The 16,206-nt window shown below is 42.3% G+C and overlaps 1 protein-coding gene across 1 annotated transcript in view; it reads right to left on the bottom strand.

The window, feature by feature from the left end:
• LOC111217008 (protocadherin Fat 3-like) overlaps window positions 1-16,206 on the bottom strand; it is a 69,741-nt gene that overhangs the window by 40,886 nt on the left and 12,649 nt on the right. The window contains exons 6-12 of the mRNA XM_022738693.1: window positions 14,088-14,286; window positions 8,089-8,150; window positions 6,735-7,049; window positions 5,451-5,661; window positions 3,633-3,704; window positions 912-1,048; window positions 37-312 (exon numbers count right to left, since the gene is read on the bottom strand). Coding sequence (XP_022594414.1) covers window positions 37-312; window positions 912-1,048; window positions 3,633-3,704; window positions 5,451-5,661; window positions 6,735-7,049; window positions 8,089-8,150; window positions 14,088-14,286 — 1,272 coding nt within the window. The remainder of the gene's footprint in view (window positions 1-36; window positions 313-911; window positions 1,049-3,632; window positions 3,705-5,450; window positions 5,662-6,734; window positions 7,050-8,088; window positions 8,151-14,087; window positions 14,287-16,206) is intronic.

The raw sequence follows: 16,206 nt of genomic DNA on the forward strand, positions 1-16,206 counted from the left end.
CCAAGCAGAATTTCTTCAACGTCTCCCCTTTCTCACCATAATGGTCAGGATGTGCTGCGTTCGGGCCTCGTAGTCCAGCCTGTCTGCTATGTAGACCACTCCTGTACCAGGATTGACCCTGAACAGCCTCATGCTGGCCGGGTCCACACTGCCATAGATGGAGAAGCTCAAACGTGCACGCTCGTCCATGTCTGACGCCCTAACCCTCAGCAGCTCCGTGTCAACCGGCACGTCCTCTGAGACGCTGACGTCGTAGGCCGGCTGCGAGAAGACGGGAGGGTTGTCGTTGCTGTCTTGTATTCGGATGAACACCTGAGTGACAGAGACAGACAGGAGTTTGAAAAGTCAGGTACTGTAGGAACAGACTGGAATTGTGCTCAGTCTATTATCCATTAAGATAAGGGCCCTTGTGTAGAGTTAGCTTTGATAATACCTACACAGTTGTAGGGTCGTATCCCCCCCAGATTTTACCATTTGCAAGGGGGGCGATACCATTGAAACTATTATTATTATTATCTATTCACATCAGGCAATGCAATATTTATGGTGCCTCTCTGAGCCGGACAGTGTGTTGTCCAAGAGGGATGTGGGCAATTTTTATATTTATAGAAACACTTGACCTTTACTTGCCCAGGATAATCCCATTAATCCACTGATATCAGGGATTTCCCTTACACGGCAGCCCTAGCAGGCCAGCTAAGAAGAGCAGGATCACAGGAACAAAACAACAAAAAGCACATTTCATAGTCAGCAAGAGATAATTTCAGAAAAAGGGAAGCGTGTGTGTAGGAAGGACGAAAGCTGAGAGTAAACAGCCTCCCTCGGAAGAGGCGACAATAATTTAATTTGATGTGGTCTGGAGTGTGTGTAAGAGCCAATGCCAGTGCATAACAAATCAAAAGTGTGTGTACCTGTGCTGTGGCAAAGTTGGTCCCATCTGTCACCTGGACAGTCATGTTGTACACAGACTGCACCTCTGCATCCAGGGGCTTGGCCACAACTAGAGTACCCACCCCGACTTGAAGGTCAAACTGCATGTCAAAGGTCCCTGGAATCACACACACACACACACACACACATGAATAGTTCACACGGAGCTTCAGTCATTTAGTATTCACTTTGTGCGCTAAACTCAGGTGCTTTAAGTTATTACTGTGTAATTGTTTTGGCCAGGTGCCTGCGTCTGGAGCTGGAGGGTCTGTGAAATAAAATCAACTGAAATGCAATGCAATGTAGCAGCGAACCCACTTGGCAGCCTGAGAGCTGTTAACAGCCACACAAACATCTGTCTTATCACTCCAAAACACAACCCATCTCGGAGATCAAAAACCTGCAGCCGGGTCTTTTCCACGGGCGGTGAGTGTACAGTTTAGAGGCTTAATGTTTGATTAGAGTGAGGGAGAGGATTGATATGTGTTAGGTATTCAGTACCATCCTTCGTCTCATTCCAGCTTCTCTCTCGAGATATCTGGGAGCTTGAGCTCTCCTCAGCATATGAATACTGATTGGGCATTTTTCACAGAGCCACTGATGCGTGTTGAGTTGGAGCAAACCGCGGGGATTCACTTTTTTTTCTTTTTTTTTTTCTGGAGGCATGCCTGGTCAATATTATACTACGGGTGGGGGGGAAACAGAAATTACAGTGTGTAGTCTCTAAATAAAAAACAAGCATCCTGTTTCTTTTCTGTCTGTTTTAGGCACCTCCAGGGTGTGTGATCATGCTTCATAGATTTTTTTTATTTGTACAGTAGCATCTGGTTTTACACAGTGATACAGCCATTTATGTACAGTATACAGTATGTCTTAGTTAATAAATGACTACTGAAAAAAGTATGATGTACATGAACCTTTCTATTTGTATTCTGTTCAACAGCCAATAATTTAGATCTCATTTTACGCTTTTTGAAAGTGGTCTTAATTGGACTGCTGTCAGCAGGTCAGTGACAGGCATGACTAATAACTTCAAGGCACCCTGTGGAGTTTCTGATCTCTAGTGGTCCTTTACAGCAATATCTTTGAGAGGTCCCGCTGTTGTTTATATCATGTGAACATAGTGAAACACGTGAACGTCGAAATTGAAATTGATTTCTTGGAGAAGTGAGGGAGACTTTCAGCTCCTGCGGTAGTAACAGTGACCCCTTTTTGTTTGGCTACTCGGGTGCAGTGGAAACAAGTTGTGAACACAGTACTGAAATTTAAGTTGATGTGGCGGACTTGTTTGCGCACAGTCGCTTATTTGCACATCGGGCAGTTACGGAGCAACATTATCATTCAATTGGAGAAATGGATGTTTCTGTCCAGCTAGCAAAGACTGACTCTCTTTTAGCTCCGTCTTTGGTCTCTACCAACTCCTGAGGAAAATATGCGTCTCTTTAGCTGCTAAACGCTCCTCTGTGTTGACTAACTGGTCTGGTTGGTATTTTATTGGTAATTTTTATTGCAAAGAATCATGCTGACAATCAACATCTTCTTGTTTTTATAGCTCTCTTGCAATGCCGGTGAGATCGGTCTATATAAGGAATCACGACGCTCCACTCTGGTTTACTTCCTCCTCCAACAACGCCTTGAGGAAGACCCTGTAGGGGTCAAAACCGGTCGGTGTTTTACTCCCTTATTTGGGAACTTTGTTCTGGATTTTTGCTCCTAGATATGCCCTAACTCAGTAAAGGCATTTTATCATATCCTCGGCTGTGTGCGAGTGTGCCTGAGGTTAACTCTACAGCTTCATTGTGTCTTTACTTCAACTTCAAGAGCACCCTGCATTCCCCTGGAGATTCACTGCGACATAACCGAGAGCACCCGGTATTTTTCTTTGCATTTTGGTCTCGAACCGTGTCTGTCTGATGTTTTTTTTTTTTTTTTGCTATAAAACAACTGCGGCTGGAAACAGCACTATGAGAACAGTGAGCGTGTTAAACAATGACCTGAGACCTCCTATAAAGCAATACAGCTGTGAGGTAAAACAGATGGGATTTTGGGTGGTAATTCTCTGCAGGTTCGTCACTTTAAGCGACGCCTCTAACATTACATGTCACACGGTATAAAGATATTGATTATAGCCACTTTAATCTCCGTCTACAACGGAAGAAAGATCAACAAGTTAAATCGTAAGTAGCATCGTAAGTGGGTGGCTGCGGCTGTGTTGGAGAGTCCTCAGGCGAGGTACTGAACCCCTAATTACCCCTGATGTGTGTGTATGGATGTGATGTATGAATGCGTGTGTGAGTGTGGCATGTATTCTAAAGCACTTTGAGTGGTCGATAAGACTACACCACCATTTACCATCACAACATAGTCAGGTGTTTTCAAAAATACACTTTTCATCTGGAGAAGTCTCTCTGAGGCAGGAACGCCAAAGTCAGTGTGTCACACCCTCTCCCTATTTACTTTCCAGTGTAGCAGCATTGTAGCTGAACTAATGGCATCAACCTGCCCTGCCCGGGCAAAGATAACAAACTGGTGCTGTTTGTGCCGAGCTGTGTGAGAATCCTTCTTTCAAACTCACAGTAATATACACTGCCTTTGGTTAAACAAGGTCCTGGAACTGCACGCTGCATTTCCAGAGTTTTCTGAATTTCTCCAGACCCAAGGCATTAGAGAAAGAGGTGTGGCACAGTTAGCTTTGACCAGACCTGTGTCGAGCGAGCAGTTTCTTCCACACGCATTCTGCGGAATGTAGAACATTTCTCTGGCAAGCCGTCCGCCTTTAGTGGTGAGAGAGAGAGAGAGAGAGAGAGAGAGAAAAAGGGATTGTTAATATTTAGTGAGTCTTCTGATCAAGGTCTGCATCATTTACAGTTCATGCAGCACCCCGCTATGTTGACGTTTTCCACATTGATGAGTTTTTATTAAGTAATGGAAGCAGACTATTCATCAGAATGCTTCAGCGCAGGATGGGAGATGTGATTCATTCATGGATGAGTCCAGTTCTAGAAGTTTGAGAGAAAAGACCCTCATCACTCTGCTTTCACTTAAATGCCAAAAAAAAAAAAAAAGAATGAAATATTAAAGAGCGTTTCCTGTACAATTACCCCACTGACATCCACAGTGAGAGTGGAACAGGAAGAAATTCACCACATTTGCATTTTTTGTATCTTTGACGTGTGTTTCTGAAAAGAATAATGAACTAAAAATCCACTTATTTTCACATTAACATCTGAGTGAAGGAGCTGGAGCTCTACTAATGTTTTTTTAATCAGAGCTATTGAGTTGCAATCAATAATGAGCTATTGTATTCACTGATTATTCTTTCAAAGACTTGAATCAAGGGGCAGGGGCGTTGAACTTGTATGCCCCTGAGAGGATTCATGGTCTTCAACTTACTTTTTGTCTGTTTTGCTTTTGGACAAATAAACCCTCAAGAAAAGGAAATTTTTTGTCTGGACATTGCCCTTTGCCTGTGCACAATTAATCCCAACTACAGAATGTGCCGGTGGCCTTTTCATTTTAACAAGCTAATTTTGATTATGAGAAATATCCAGTACAAGTTACAGCAAAGTTGTCAAGGAGGCGTGTGAGGAGGTCTGAAGTTTGAATCAACATGTGCAAGCTTTTACAGTGCATGGTCTGACATCCAGTGTGTTGGTTCAGGCTCATGCAGGACAGGTCCAACTCAACTAGCCAAATAACATCCCCCATTATAATGAGTACTCAAACCATGCAGGTGGTTCAATACAAATCAAAATACTTCATTCATCCCTCAAGAGGCAATTCAAGGGAAACTGAGTCACAAATGCTCCCAGGTCCCTTTTTAATAAATCAGTTAGAACATTTGGATACCAGCTTTAAGTGCAACTCAAATCTGACATGAAAATAACGACTTAGTTAATTTTTGTTTTTTATAGTTGTTAAAAACCCTGAATAAATGCCTGTGTATTAACCTGCAGCACAAGACTGATCTCTGATCTGTTCAGTATCCAGGGTTCGCGCACCTTATTAAACAGCAACTTCAAGGATTTTTCAAGGACTTCCCAGGCCCAGATTCAAGGACCCAGCGGCAAAGTTTGAGACACGGATCAAGGTTAATTACTTTTACAACACTAAGTATGTTTATAATGAGAAGGAGCAGGCTTTGCAGAAGCTCACAGAAAACAATCAAAGACAGAGAGAGAGAGAGAGAGAGAGATGTGAATGCAGGAACACTTCTCCACTGTGCTGTGTTACAGTGAAGGCAGACTGTGTGTTCTCTTGCCCTCTCTAACACAGCACAGCCAAACAATATATTGTGTAAGCTGAGCAATAGAGACAGAGACTTATTTACAAGCTGATAGGGTGAGACGGTGAAAGACACATGCAGACAGCAGCACGTAGCCTATTTACTGATGTTGACTAAAAAAATCAAATGAACTTCAATTTCTATTTTTGCAAAAATTATATAAATTCAAGCACTTTCTATTTTCAAACACTTTTCAAGGACCTGTGGGAACCCTGCCGTGCGTTCATTTTCGTACCGATGATGTTGAACCAGACGGGCGTGCTCGACTGGCCGACAGCGACGACTCCCACTGGCTGAGCTACAGCGGCCGTCTCAGAGATGGAGAAGTTGTAGGACCTCTGGGTGAAGAGCAGGGGCAGAGGCGAGGGCACCGGTTTGCGAATCCACTCCACATGGAGTTTGACGGTTGACCATAACGGGGGATCGCCGCTGTCCTCCGCTTTTATCTAATAAAAGGGAACAACGCTGAGAAATCCAGACATAAACAGGAGCCAGTGAATCTAACGATGAATGAAAAACCCAAACTGGAAACTGGAAACTTCACTTGAGGAGGAAGTAGATTTAAGATGAGTTTACCGCTAGACTTGATCTGGTGTAAGTACAGTATGTATTAGGGATGAACAATTAATCAAAATATTATCACAACCGCAATATGGCAGAGTGCAATATCCAAAAAAACAGAAACAGGAGCTGCAATGTTTTTTTTTTAGGTAAATTCATTCAGGGCAAGCAAACATCAAGAATAACATCATGTATTAGACTGCTTCACACATTTTGTCAAAACTATATCCATCCATCTTCCCCCATCCATCAATAATATTTTTGCTCAGCCTCATAATTTTATCTCAGCAATTACAGTCTAATGGGACGGCTGCCCCTGTCTGGCTTCAGATAGCTCACCCTGCCTTTCACACACCCAATAGGAATAACATTAACCGAAATAAATCAGCTAACTCTTTGGAGGAACCTATATGAGAGATAATTGTAAAATATGGTGTTATAAGTGGTGCTCACTGAAGACCAGAAGCTCCGAGCCAAACACATTATTTGAGTAATTATTTGTTCAGAGAAACAGCGTAAAATTAACAAGCACCATTTCAGCCCAAAGTATCAAAAAGCATCGTGCCACCTGCTGTGCATAAACTTCAGCCGCGCCGCGCCGCGCCATCCGTCTCGTGAGTTAATTGACCATGGAATTACCAAAAACGTACAAGCTCAGACACCTGGCCTTGTGCCAGGTGGAAAATAGCAATGTGTTTGGTCCCGCCAACTTTGAGGCTGGCTGAAAGCAGAGCCCTATAAACTAATGGCACCCCAACTGGCTATCAATTTTGTTGTAACAAGAGGCAGGGATTGGAAAAACAGCATTTGGGAAGTGAAAAGAGAGGCTGTGCGTGAAAGAAACCAAAGTCTTATCCCAAGAAAGACCCTGTGCAGTCTGTAATTCCGGCTTCAGATCTATTGTCATGTTTGCCATGTTTGCCATCTTTGCTCAAACACGCTGTGAATAAAAACTCACAGTGAGGATGTCATAGCTTCCCGCCGTCACCATCTTCTTTGATGACACCATGGCAGTCCTGGGGTCGACACTGAACTTCTCATCGTCATTACCGTCCACAATGCTGTAGGTGATGTTGCCGTTGGCTCCCAGGTCACGGTCATAAGCAAAGACGCGGTAGACCGGTTCGCCGCGCTTGTTGCGGTCTCGCTCTGGCAAGCTAATGCGGTAGGTGACTTCCGGGAAGGTGGGCGGATTGTCGTTCTGGTCCTCGATGTGAACGATGACCCACACGGTGGACTGGCGGGTGGTCACCGGGCCGTCTATAACTGTTACCTGAGGAAAACACACAAGTGCATCGTTGCATTTCGAACATTGTTTTTGATATATGCGTCAGTGCTTATGTATTAACATCTTAAATCCTGGCTCCCCATGTGTGCAGGGCCACGTGGCGCTGAGCTCACGGGAAATCTCTTTGTATTATTGATCCCCTTGAGGCAGAGGCAGAGGTCTGATCACTGATCAATTAAATCAGGGTGAACACCACTGCTGGCAGCCTGACTGCTCACTAGACTATTAATTACAGGCAGGCGGAGCAGTGGGTGGCATGCATACACAGGCAGTCCCATTAAATCTCAGGACAAGACAGGACAGGACTATGTAACAACAAAGACTTCTGCCCCCAATTTTAGACTCTTTTTAGACGTGAGTGTTAAAATAAATTGTGTTACTGCAGATAAAAGCGTCCTTCCACAAAATTTTCTGCTTTCATTTTGGAGCACATTGTCATAATCTGTCTTCTTGTTAAGTACTGGAGCTGAACAAAGCAGCACAAAGAGTTATTGAGCCCAGACAAGTCAGTTGGCATTACAGAAACAAAATACCAAGCTGCAATACTGTGGGTCAACTGCGGGTTATTCCATTTTGTCGAGGGGCAAAGTGCTTGTAGAGTCAACAGAATTTAATAAGTTGAAGAAAAAGTCTGGGAAAGTAGAAGTTTGCTCATGTCTCTAAAGTCGAGAATCTCTGATTATCCGGTTCATCTGCATGCAGAGCAGCAGGAGCAACTGAAATGGTAATCGCAGAGCTATCTGTATGCCCAGTGTCTGCGCTTATCAAATGCTGGGCAGACCAACTCCTCTCCTCCCTGCTCTCGTCCTGACTAGAGAAGATAACCAATGATGAATGATTACATTTAGAAAATCCTAAACCTGGGGCCCAAAACTACAGCCATTCATCACAGTTTATGGAGCCTTGAGGGCCTGCCAGGCTTGTCCTCCACCCTGTCTCTGTTAATAGTGGGCTGTGGCAGGTGGCAGAGCCAGATAAATAATAATGCTATAAACCCATGAACACTGTTAAGGTTTTACTGTACCTCTAAGAAGTGCTCTGCCTGTTGTTCTCTGTCCAGTTTCCTCGCTGTTGTAGTGATCAGCCCTAAAAATGACAAAAGAGCAACTCTGGATTACAGCAACGCAGATTTATACACGGTCAATAAAGATCTGCTGTTAAAAGTTGGAGTCTCTTCATCATTCAGTGTGAATACCACACAAAAATAAGAATGAGCTGGTGCCCACATGTGCATTCTCACATGCACATATGTTGCTCTAGAAACCATAGCCTGCAGCTATGGCAGAGGGCGATGGCATCTGGCACATGTTCATACGGCGCTGTATAGCTGAGGGTCATTCAGTTGGCCAGCATGCCACCAGGACAGCGGGGCTATTGATAATAGCTGTGATCGAACCAGGTTATTCAGATGACGGTTAGACGGTTTGACAAACACTAGGCAGGGGTGTATCAGAGATCACGGCGGCAAACCGCAGCTCCGTTTTGGTGGTGCAAAAACAAACGATGCCACCACCACCACCACCCCCACCCACCACCCCCCGACCCACACACACACACACACACACACACACATACACACACTAAAAACAAAAACTGACTTTGCGTTGATCAATAACTGCTGGATTTACTCAGTAACGACGCTGTAATTTAAACAAATCAAAAGCTCCCCAGACATTATTCTGGTTAACAAAGAAACAAGAAAACGCAGGCATTGATCCATAAGCAGCCACATTATATGACAGTTTTACAATATTATAAGATGATTTTTGTTTTCCAAAAGCATCCAAACAGCAAAATTGGCACATTTGTCTCACCCTGGATCTATTTTATCTGAACACGAGACGGAAAAAGATCATTTTGTTTTTTAGAAAAAGCACACATCTGTCTGATGTAGTATTATTTTCAAGCAATGTCCTCATCTAGCAGTCGGCACAAATGACAGAGCAACTCCATGCATACGCTGCAAATAAAGACATCGATACACACAGACAAATAGCAACAATCACACACACACATGCATATATATATATATATATTCTAATATTATTTCTGTGTGGAATGACTACACTGAACACTGACTGTGCTTGAGTGGTGATAATGTGTTTGTTTCGGTGTAATGAAGCATTGCAGTTAAGTAGGATTATTTTGGATGCTTAAAATATCGGTGCAGTCAACTCTCAATGGATAAGACTAAAACCACGGCTCGCACACACACACACACACACACACACACTCTCACACTCCTCTTGTGCTTGCACATATCGCAGTGTCACCTTGAGCTTGCTACGCAGGCTAACTTCAATTAAGCAAATTAGGAGTAAATCTAGAGCGGCGGTCACAAGCTGCAGGAGAGAGACTGGGGGGGGGGGGTGGGTGGTGGTTGTTCAGCGGGACACAGCGCGAGTAACAACTCTGATAAAAATCAATGATCTGCAGCTCGAAGCGCATCTGCAGCTGGGCAATCCTCCGTTTTAATTGGACAGCAGGAAGAAAATTATTTAAAAATCCCCACCCACAGCTTCACACGGCATACGTAATTTGTGTAATGGTCCAGTGGCCTGTTTTAAATCTTTAGGCTTCTCCTCCTCCTCTCTAACAGATACTAACATCAATTCACAGCTTAGTTCCTAGCCTTGTAAAAGGAATAGCTCCAATACGTTTTTCTAACTGGGGCAACATTAAAAATACAATTTAAAGATCAAATTCATATTTCAGATCTAGCTCATTGTTGTTGGTGAACACCAACTCAAACCAGAATCCGTTCATATACTGGTACAGCAAAAAACCAATACGATCAAGCATGGGTTGCAAAAAAAGGTCACGCAGCCACCATGACGGTACTCGGCAAACATGCATGCTTGTACAAGAGGCACTCCATCTAACACCCTGTGTCAACACTTATCTGCTCTGTTTTCACCCCCACCCCAAAGGAGGTATGCTTCAGTCGCACACCCAGAGACTAGCAGACAGCACTGTAAGCTGTCACCGCACATTTACACACTTTGCACTCATTCAAAGTTCTGCTTCAATACATTCTGGGAATTGTTTCAGTACCTCAAACCCATCAAATTGACACTTCCAGAGTGAACTTGAAAAATGTATTACTTCGAACCACCCGATTCAGATTTTTTATAAAAACAACTTGAAATTTGAAGAGATTTTTCTTTCCGAGCAGGTCATAGTGCGGCTGGCAGCTGCTTCATGAAAGCAAATCAATCAGCTGGGTTTTGTTTATTCATCTATCCAATGAAATCACTCTGGTACATGGAAAGTTTTTTGACTGGGTAAACAGTGAGGAGTGATTCCTATTGAATGCAACTCTCAGTCATGCATGTCTCATTACCAAACTAATAGACTGGCATTGTCAGTCCCATTATTGTGAAAATTATATTACTTGTGTATTCAGATACACACCTTGTGATTGGGACTTTCTAAAACTGCAGAATAATATTATCTGCATAAAAAAAAATCCTCAATTTCCATATGTTATTTATTGGGCTTCAATGAGCTGGTGGAAGCCAATCTGATGTGAGGCCTCTGAGGGAAAAGACTGCATGAAACATTAAAAACCAATTGCTCAGTGAAAGTTCATTTATCACAATGTCAACAAGATAGTCATCAATATGAGCTCCCTTGTATGGCATTAATGAGTAACAGATAACAAAATACTGGGTCTGGGTCGCTGACACAGACAGCAGGGCTCAGATGGCAAAAAACACTCCCCTGTGGCACACACACACACAGCCCAGACACACACATACACAAATACACTCTCACAAATACACACAAAGGCAAAGTATTTTTTTGTGCAGTTGTTAGATTTTTCATGTTGTGGCTCGGGCAGAGATGAGGGAGCATCATCTTCATCGGCTCATTGCAACAGAGCTGCCCTTTCTAATGCACTGCTGTAACCAATTAATCATTTGATTAAATTGCCACACAAACTCTCTTTCTTGCTCTCTCTCTCTCTCTCACACACACAAACACACACACATTCAACACAGCTGTTGAATGTGTGATCTAATCAGCTGAAAACAAATCAATTCAATATGATTTTGCAGCTGCATTGATGACATTGACATCTGATGGATGCACCAGGACAGGCGGAGTAGTTCATTGTTACAGCTAAGATGTATGTATAAGATATATATATGATGTAAGGTATATGGCCTGCATCATGTTTTACTCTCAAGGATTCTAATGGGTCAAGAGTAGGTGTGAGAATATCTGTGTGTTCAGTACACAGTGATGTACATATTAATGAGTGTGTGAGGACCAGTATGTCCCTATTAGAATCAATATTAGCCTTCTCACCGTGGTTCAGCCCAGTCGTGTCCGTATTATCTATCCGTGATGCTACACTGCACAAAAGCGAATTCAGGGAGGAACAGAGGACGAGAAATGGAAATACCCACTTTGATTCACAACCAGAGTGAACATGCAACAGCACTCCATTAGGGAGTTCCTTCCTCTATAAGCTTGATAGCTGACATGCTGCATATTACACACAGGCCATCAGTTTTTGATCATTACATTGACATTTCTTTGAATTGGAATACAGGTCCCTGTAACAGCCGAAATGTGCATATTTGCCTTTTGTTGTTTACTGGAAAACTCATAACTTTATCTAGGGCAGAGACAGAAAAGACTTCACAATGATTTTTTTTTTCAACTGGATTTGAATAAAACATTTCACCTCTTCAATAATTCTTTAATGGAAGCTTCAAGCAAAGCTTGTACTCAAAATGCACAGGGACCTCCCTAGACTTCAAACTAGACAGCCAAAACTGAAACACGTCTGAATTTATTTGCTTTAATAATAATGTTTGTCTTCCGAGACAATTCCCCTGATTTAAAACATGGACATTTTGTCAATTAATCAAAATCACTTGAAAAATAAGACTTAAAAAAAATATATATTTTCATGGTACGCCAAGACTGGGAAAAGCATGGGATCAAGACAGGCTCTAAAAGAGATCCTGTCTGTTACACAGGGTCTAAAAGATTCAGAGTTTTGAAATGATGTTCAGGCATAATGTTGTGAGATGATATTCAGTTCACAGGCAGCAGCTGTATATCGTCTTTCGCAAGACTCTTAAAAAAATGTATGAGGAAATTCAAATGTGAAATTTGCGTCACATGAAATTTACAGATGAACAGAAAAGATACGGCTCGAGATTCATTTTGAGAATCTATAAACAAAATATGCACAATACGCACAAATTACATTGTTCCAATGTTATCTAGTTCCACTGATGTTGAAAGGGGGAACTTACAGCTCTTGTGGAATACTAATGCATGTGTGAAAAAAAGTTGTATAAAACCTTTTGTGACTCCAGAAGAAGCTGCACCACGTTTGATGAATTGCGTTGGTTTGATCTGAAAACTACAAGTTTGAAGATTAAAAAAATCTGGGGGTATACAATTATATTTTATGTTGTAAACCTGTAGCTGTGTTAGTTGTAGCTGTAGCTGTAGCCAGCTACTAGGAGTGCAATGCTAAATCAGTGCACTCTTATATTTTATACTTTTATGGTGGCTGACTGTTTTCTGAGTGATCAAATAGAAATATAGCAGATTTCAGGTAAACACTCAGAGAAACCAAATCCTACAAGGTTGGATGGTGGGTCCAGGTGGGCGGGGCTTCGGGCGGGGACTGCTTTGTTTACTGTTTTAATTTACTGAAGTTCTGACGGCTCATTTTAAGGCTCAGTTTCTGAATACAGGCTGTGTTCATTTCTCTGTAGACTGAGTGCTTTGATGCTTTCACAGTATTAATGTAGAATCTAGACCTGTTTTATAATCAAACAACACATGGACATCTACCTTTATACAATATGGGACCTTTAAAAATACACTCACAAACTGAGTAATTTAGTTGGAAGGTTTTAACGAGGAAGAAGAATGCATGGACTAAAAAAAACAGCATCTCTGGTTCTGCTGCATCAGTTTTAATCATGATTTTCCACTGACTCCGACAATGTAGGAGTGCTATGCAAAATCAGTGCACTCTTTCAAAATACACTGAACCGTCACTAAATTCTGATCCCGTCTTTACAGCTCAATACAGTTAGACAAAGGGAGAGATACCTACTGCCTAAAATGTAAATCAGACAGATAGTTTTTCCTTCAAGTTTCTTTCCCAGACAAAGGCAGGTATTTTTGCATGTGCACGAGAAATTAAAATTGCTGCATGGATCAAGGACAGTGTGCAAATTTTATCATTTTGCACTTATGTCTCCCCTGCAGTATTTTTCCACAGGCTCACCAAACACAACGAATAACCACAGGCTGTCAGAATATCATTTTCATAAGCTCAGACTCTTTAAGGCCCGATCTTGATCCCATATGTAGTAGAGGGGGCTTATGGTAGTTGGCAGTATTTTCTGAATAAAAACCTAAATCCAAATCCCAGCTAATACTCCAGAAACCTTTTTGCCAGCTTCAGCTTTGCTTTTTCCCTTTAGATTTTTTTTTTTTTTTTTACTTTCATAGAAAAGCATGATTTTTTTTTTTTTCATGTCACAGAATACATAGAAATATGCCATGTGGCCCTCCTATCAGAAACATAGGTAATGGGAAAGAAAATTGCTCTGACTAATGTAAACCTCGGTCATGATTAGACGATATTCACCCACACAGTGGCTTAATAAAAACTCAATGCACTAATTTCCCGCAAAGAGCTTACACCCCTAAAGAAGGCTGGTAGTAATATTTGGTTAAGGGTGCAAAGAAGATTGTCTGCACGGCTCATCAGTGTCCTAGATGTTTGACTGTGTGGGCACAAAAGTCTCTTTAATTTGTTGTGTGGGAACCAAAGCCTTTTATTGAGTGAATGAAGTAGGAGGTGCATGATGAAAGAAAATCTGAGTCATTTCAGAGTCACGCAAACATATAAACACAAACGTCTGGGGTAATTATTTGTTGTTTAAAGGGATATATTACTAATTATGCCTTTAATCTACCACATTATTCTACCAAGATAATATTTCAATGACAATCGTGTCTGTTTGTGAGTTTTACCTGTTTTGGGGTTGATAGAGAAGAAATTCTGCGGGTTGCCGGCAGTGATACGATAACTCAGACGACTGGGTGTGGCAGTGAGGTCGGGGTCCTGCGCCTGGATGTGGATGACTGACACATCCTTTGGAGAGTTCTCCATCACGACTGGGTGGTAGATTGGATCCGAGGTGAGGGGAGCATTGTCATTGACGTCCTCCACCTGGGAGCGAAAGAGGGGAGAGGAAACAAAGTGGAGAAGAGAAAGGGAGAGAAAGCAGTGTTGTTTCTTTTAATCTATTCTAACTGCCCTCTCTATCTGAGATGGATCAGAACTGGCAGCAGACGCGTTGATAAAAACACAACCTTCTAAATCAGCATGTGTGGCGATGCTGTGAGGACAATCCATCTGCAGATTTAAATATCTTTGTTAATCAAGCAGCTGATGAGATGCAGCGTGGACTGGTGTTTGGGAAGTTGATCTGTTATCAATCAAAAAATGGAAATTTATTTACCAGAAAATGTCATAGATGTCACACTTTAAATGCACTGCAAATTAATTTCCCCTTCTTAAGGCGTAGATCTCGAATATTTATGGCAAACAGAGCGTTGATTGAGTGTTTGCTGGGAGGCACCGAGAGCCAAGATGGTTCAGCCGGTGAATGAGGAGCACCTGTGCCTGATTAATCTCCCTATTTCCGTCTGTGATAAAGAGGCAGAGAGTAAAGCACCCGATCACACACCGCACCTGAATATCCCGAAGCCAGGAAAAGGCTGTTTGTTTTTTCATACGCCGCTGAACTCTCCCCCAAAGGGAGAGCAGAGCTGTAGCAGCGATGTGTGTATTAGAGTGTTTAGACAGTGGATTACTTGGTGCCAAATAAAACCGACGATGAAGCAGAGAATTCCTGCCATTGTGCCTTCTCTCTTACAGACTGAACACTGCACTGAACATCGTTAGCATGTCAGAGAGGAACACGCTCATGCTTTAGCGTCACAATGTTACTTTGGATGTGACACTCAACAGTAATATACAATAAACATGTCAAAACTGGCCTGCAGTTACATGTTGACAGATACAGACAGAGACGCTAATCTGTTGGCAGCACCTCGTAATAAAATGTCATCATTTTCTGGAGAAGAAAGACGTGAGAAGTTGTTTGAAGATGCTTGAAAACTGAATGACGATAGGAGTGCTGGGTGTACAAGTGTGGTATATATAATAAATATAAAGTAAGAGCGGAGTAGACATAAAACTGAATCCTTTGTGATATAAATGTGGTGGGATATGGTGGAAATAATTAATGCACCATTAAGTGAGGAGTTCTCCATCCAAACTATCTTTCAAGTATCAAACAATCAGCTCCCTGTGGACTTGAATGAACGCTTTAAAAAATTTATGCTCCTTTGCAGAGTGTGATTCCTGGGAAGCTGCTGTGTAAACCCTGGAGTATGGCTTGGTGTGCAAAGGCCAATTAGTGCAATTAGTACTCCACAGTAGATTCTGGCTATTTCATATTTAGCTACTACTACTGGTACATTTTTTGGGGACAAATTCAGAATTCAACTGCCTGTAATTTGCAGTTACTACTAAATATATTAAAGAAAATGTTGACTGCACAATGTAATGGCTACAGAATAATGACACCATCTGCATTTAGATTGGTTCCCTCTAAGCCTCGCTTTCACTATGCAAGTCTTTCTGCCACTGGGTATGAAAACTCGTGGAAAAATGAAGGCTTGATTTACGGCACGAAGGAAGTGCACCTGCCACTGCACAACCAAAACAGAAAGAGGATAGTGCTTTTGTTTTCTGCGGTAGCTATTAGTAGTTATCACTAGCTTTTCCCAGGTAGTGCAAATGGCAGTTGAACAAGTGGGACAAGCGGAGCAACTACAGAAAACCTGCCCAGCAAAATCAAAAAAGCCCCATTGTCGAAGGAGGTAGAGTAGGTAAAGACGTGAAGGGAGAGAAGCCAAGGTAAAACAAGAGTGAACCTTGGTCAGACTAGGACAGAAATTCAGCCCCCCACTTATCAGCTGGGATTGATTTTATGGATTTTTTTACTGTCCGCTGGCTCATCAATGCGGCAGCCCACAGGTCAGGTTGCAGGCAGTCACTATGGTCAGTCTGACTATGCAT

Source organism: Seriola dumerili, unplaced genomic scaffold, assembly GCF_002260705.1.
Source record: "Seriola dumerili isolate Sdu_G_001 unplaced genomic scaffold, Sdu_1.0 BDQW01000040.1, whole genome shotgun sequence".
Classification (NCBI taxonomy): domain Eukaryota; kingdom Metazoa; phylum Chordata; class Actinopteri; order Carangiformes; family Carangidae; genus Seriola; species Seriola dumerili.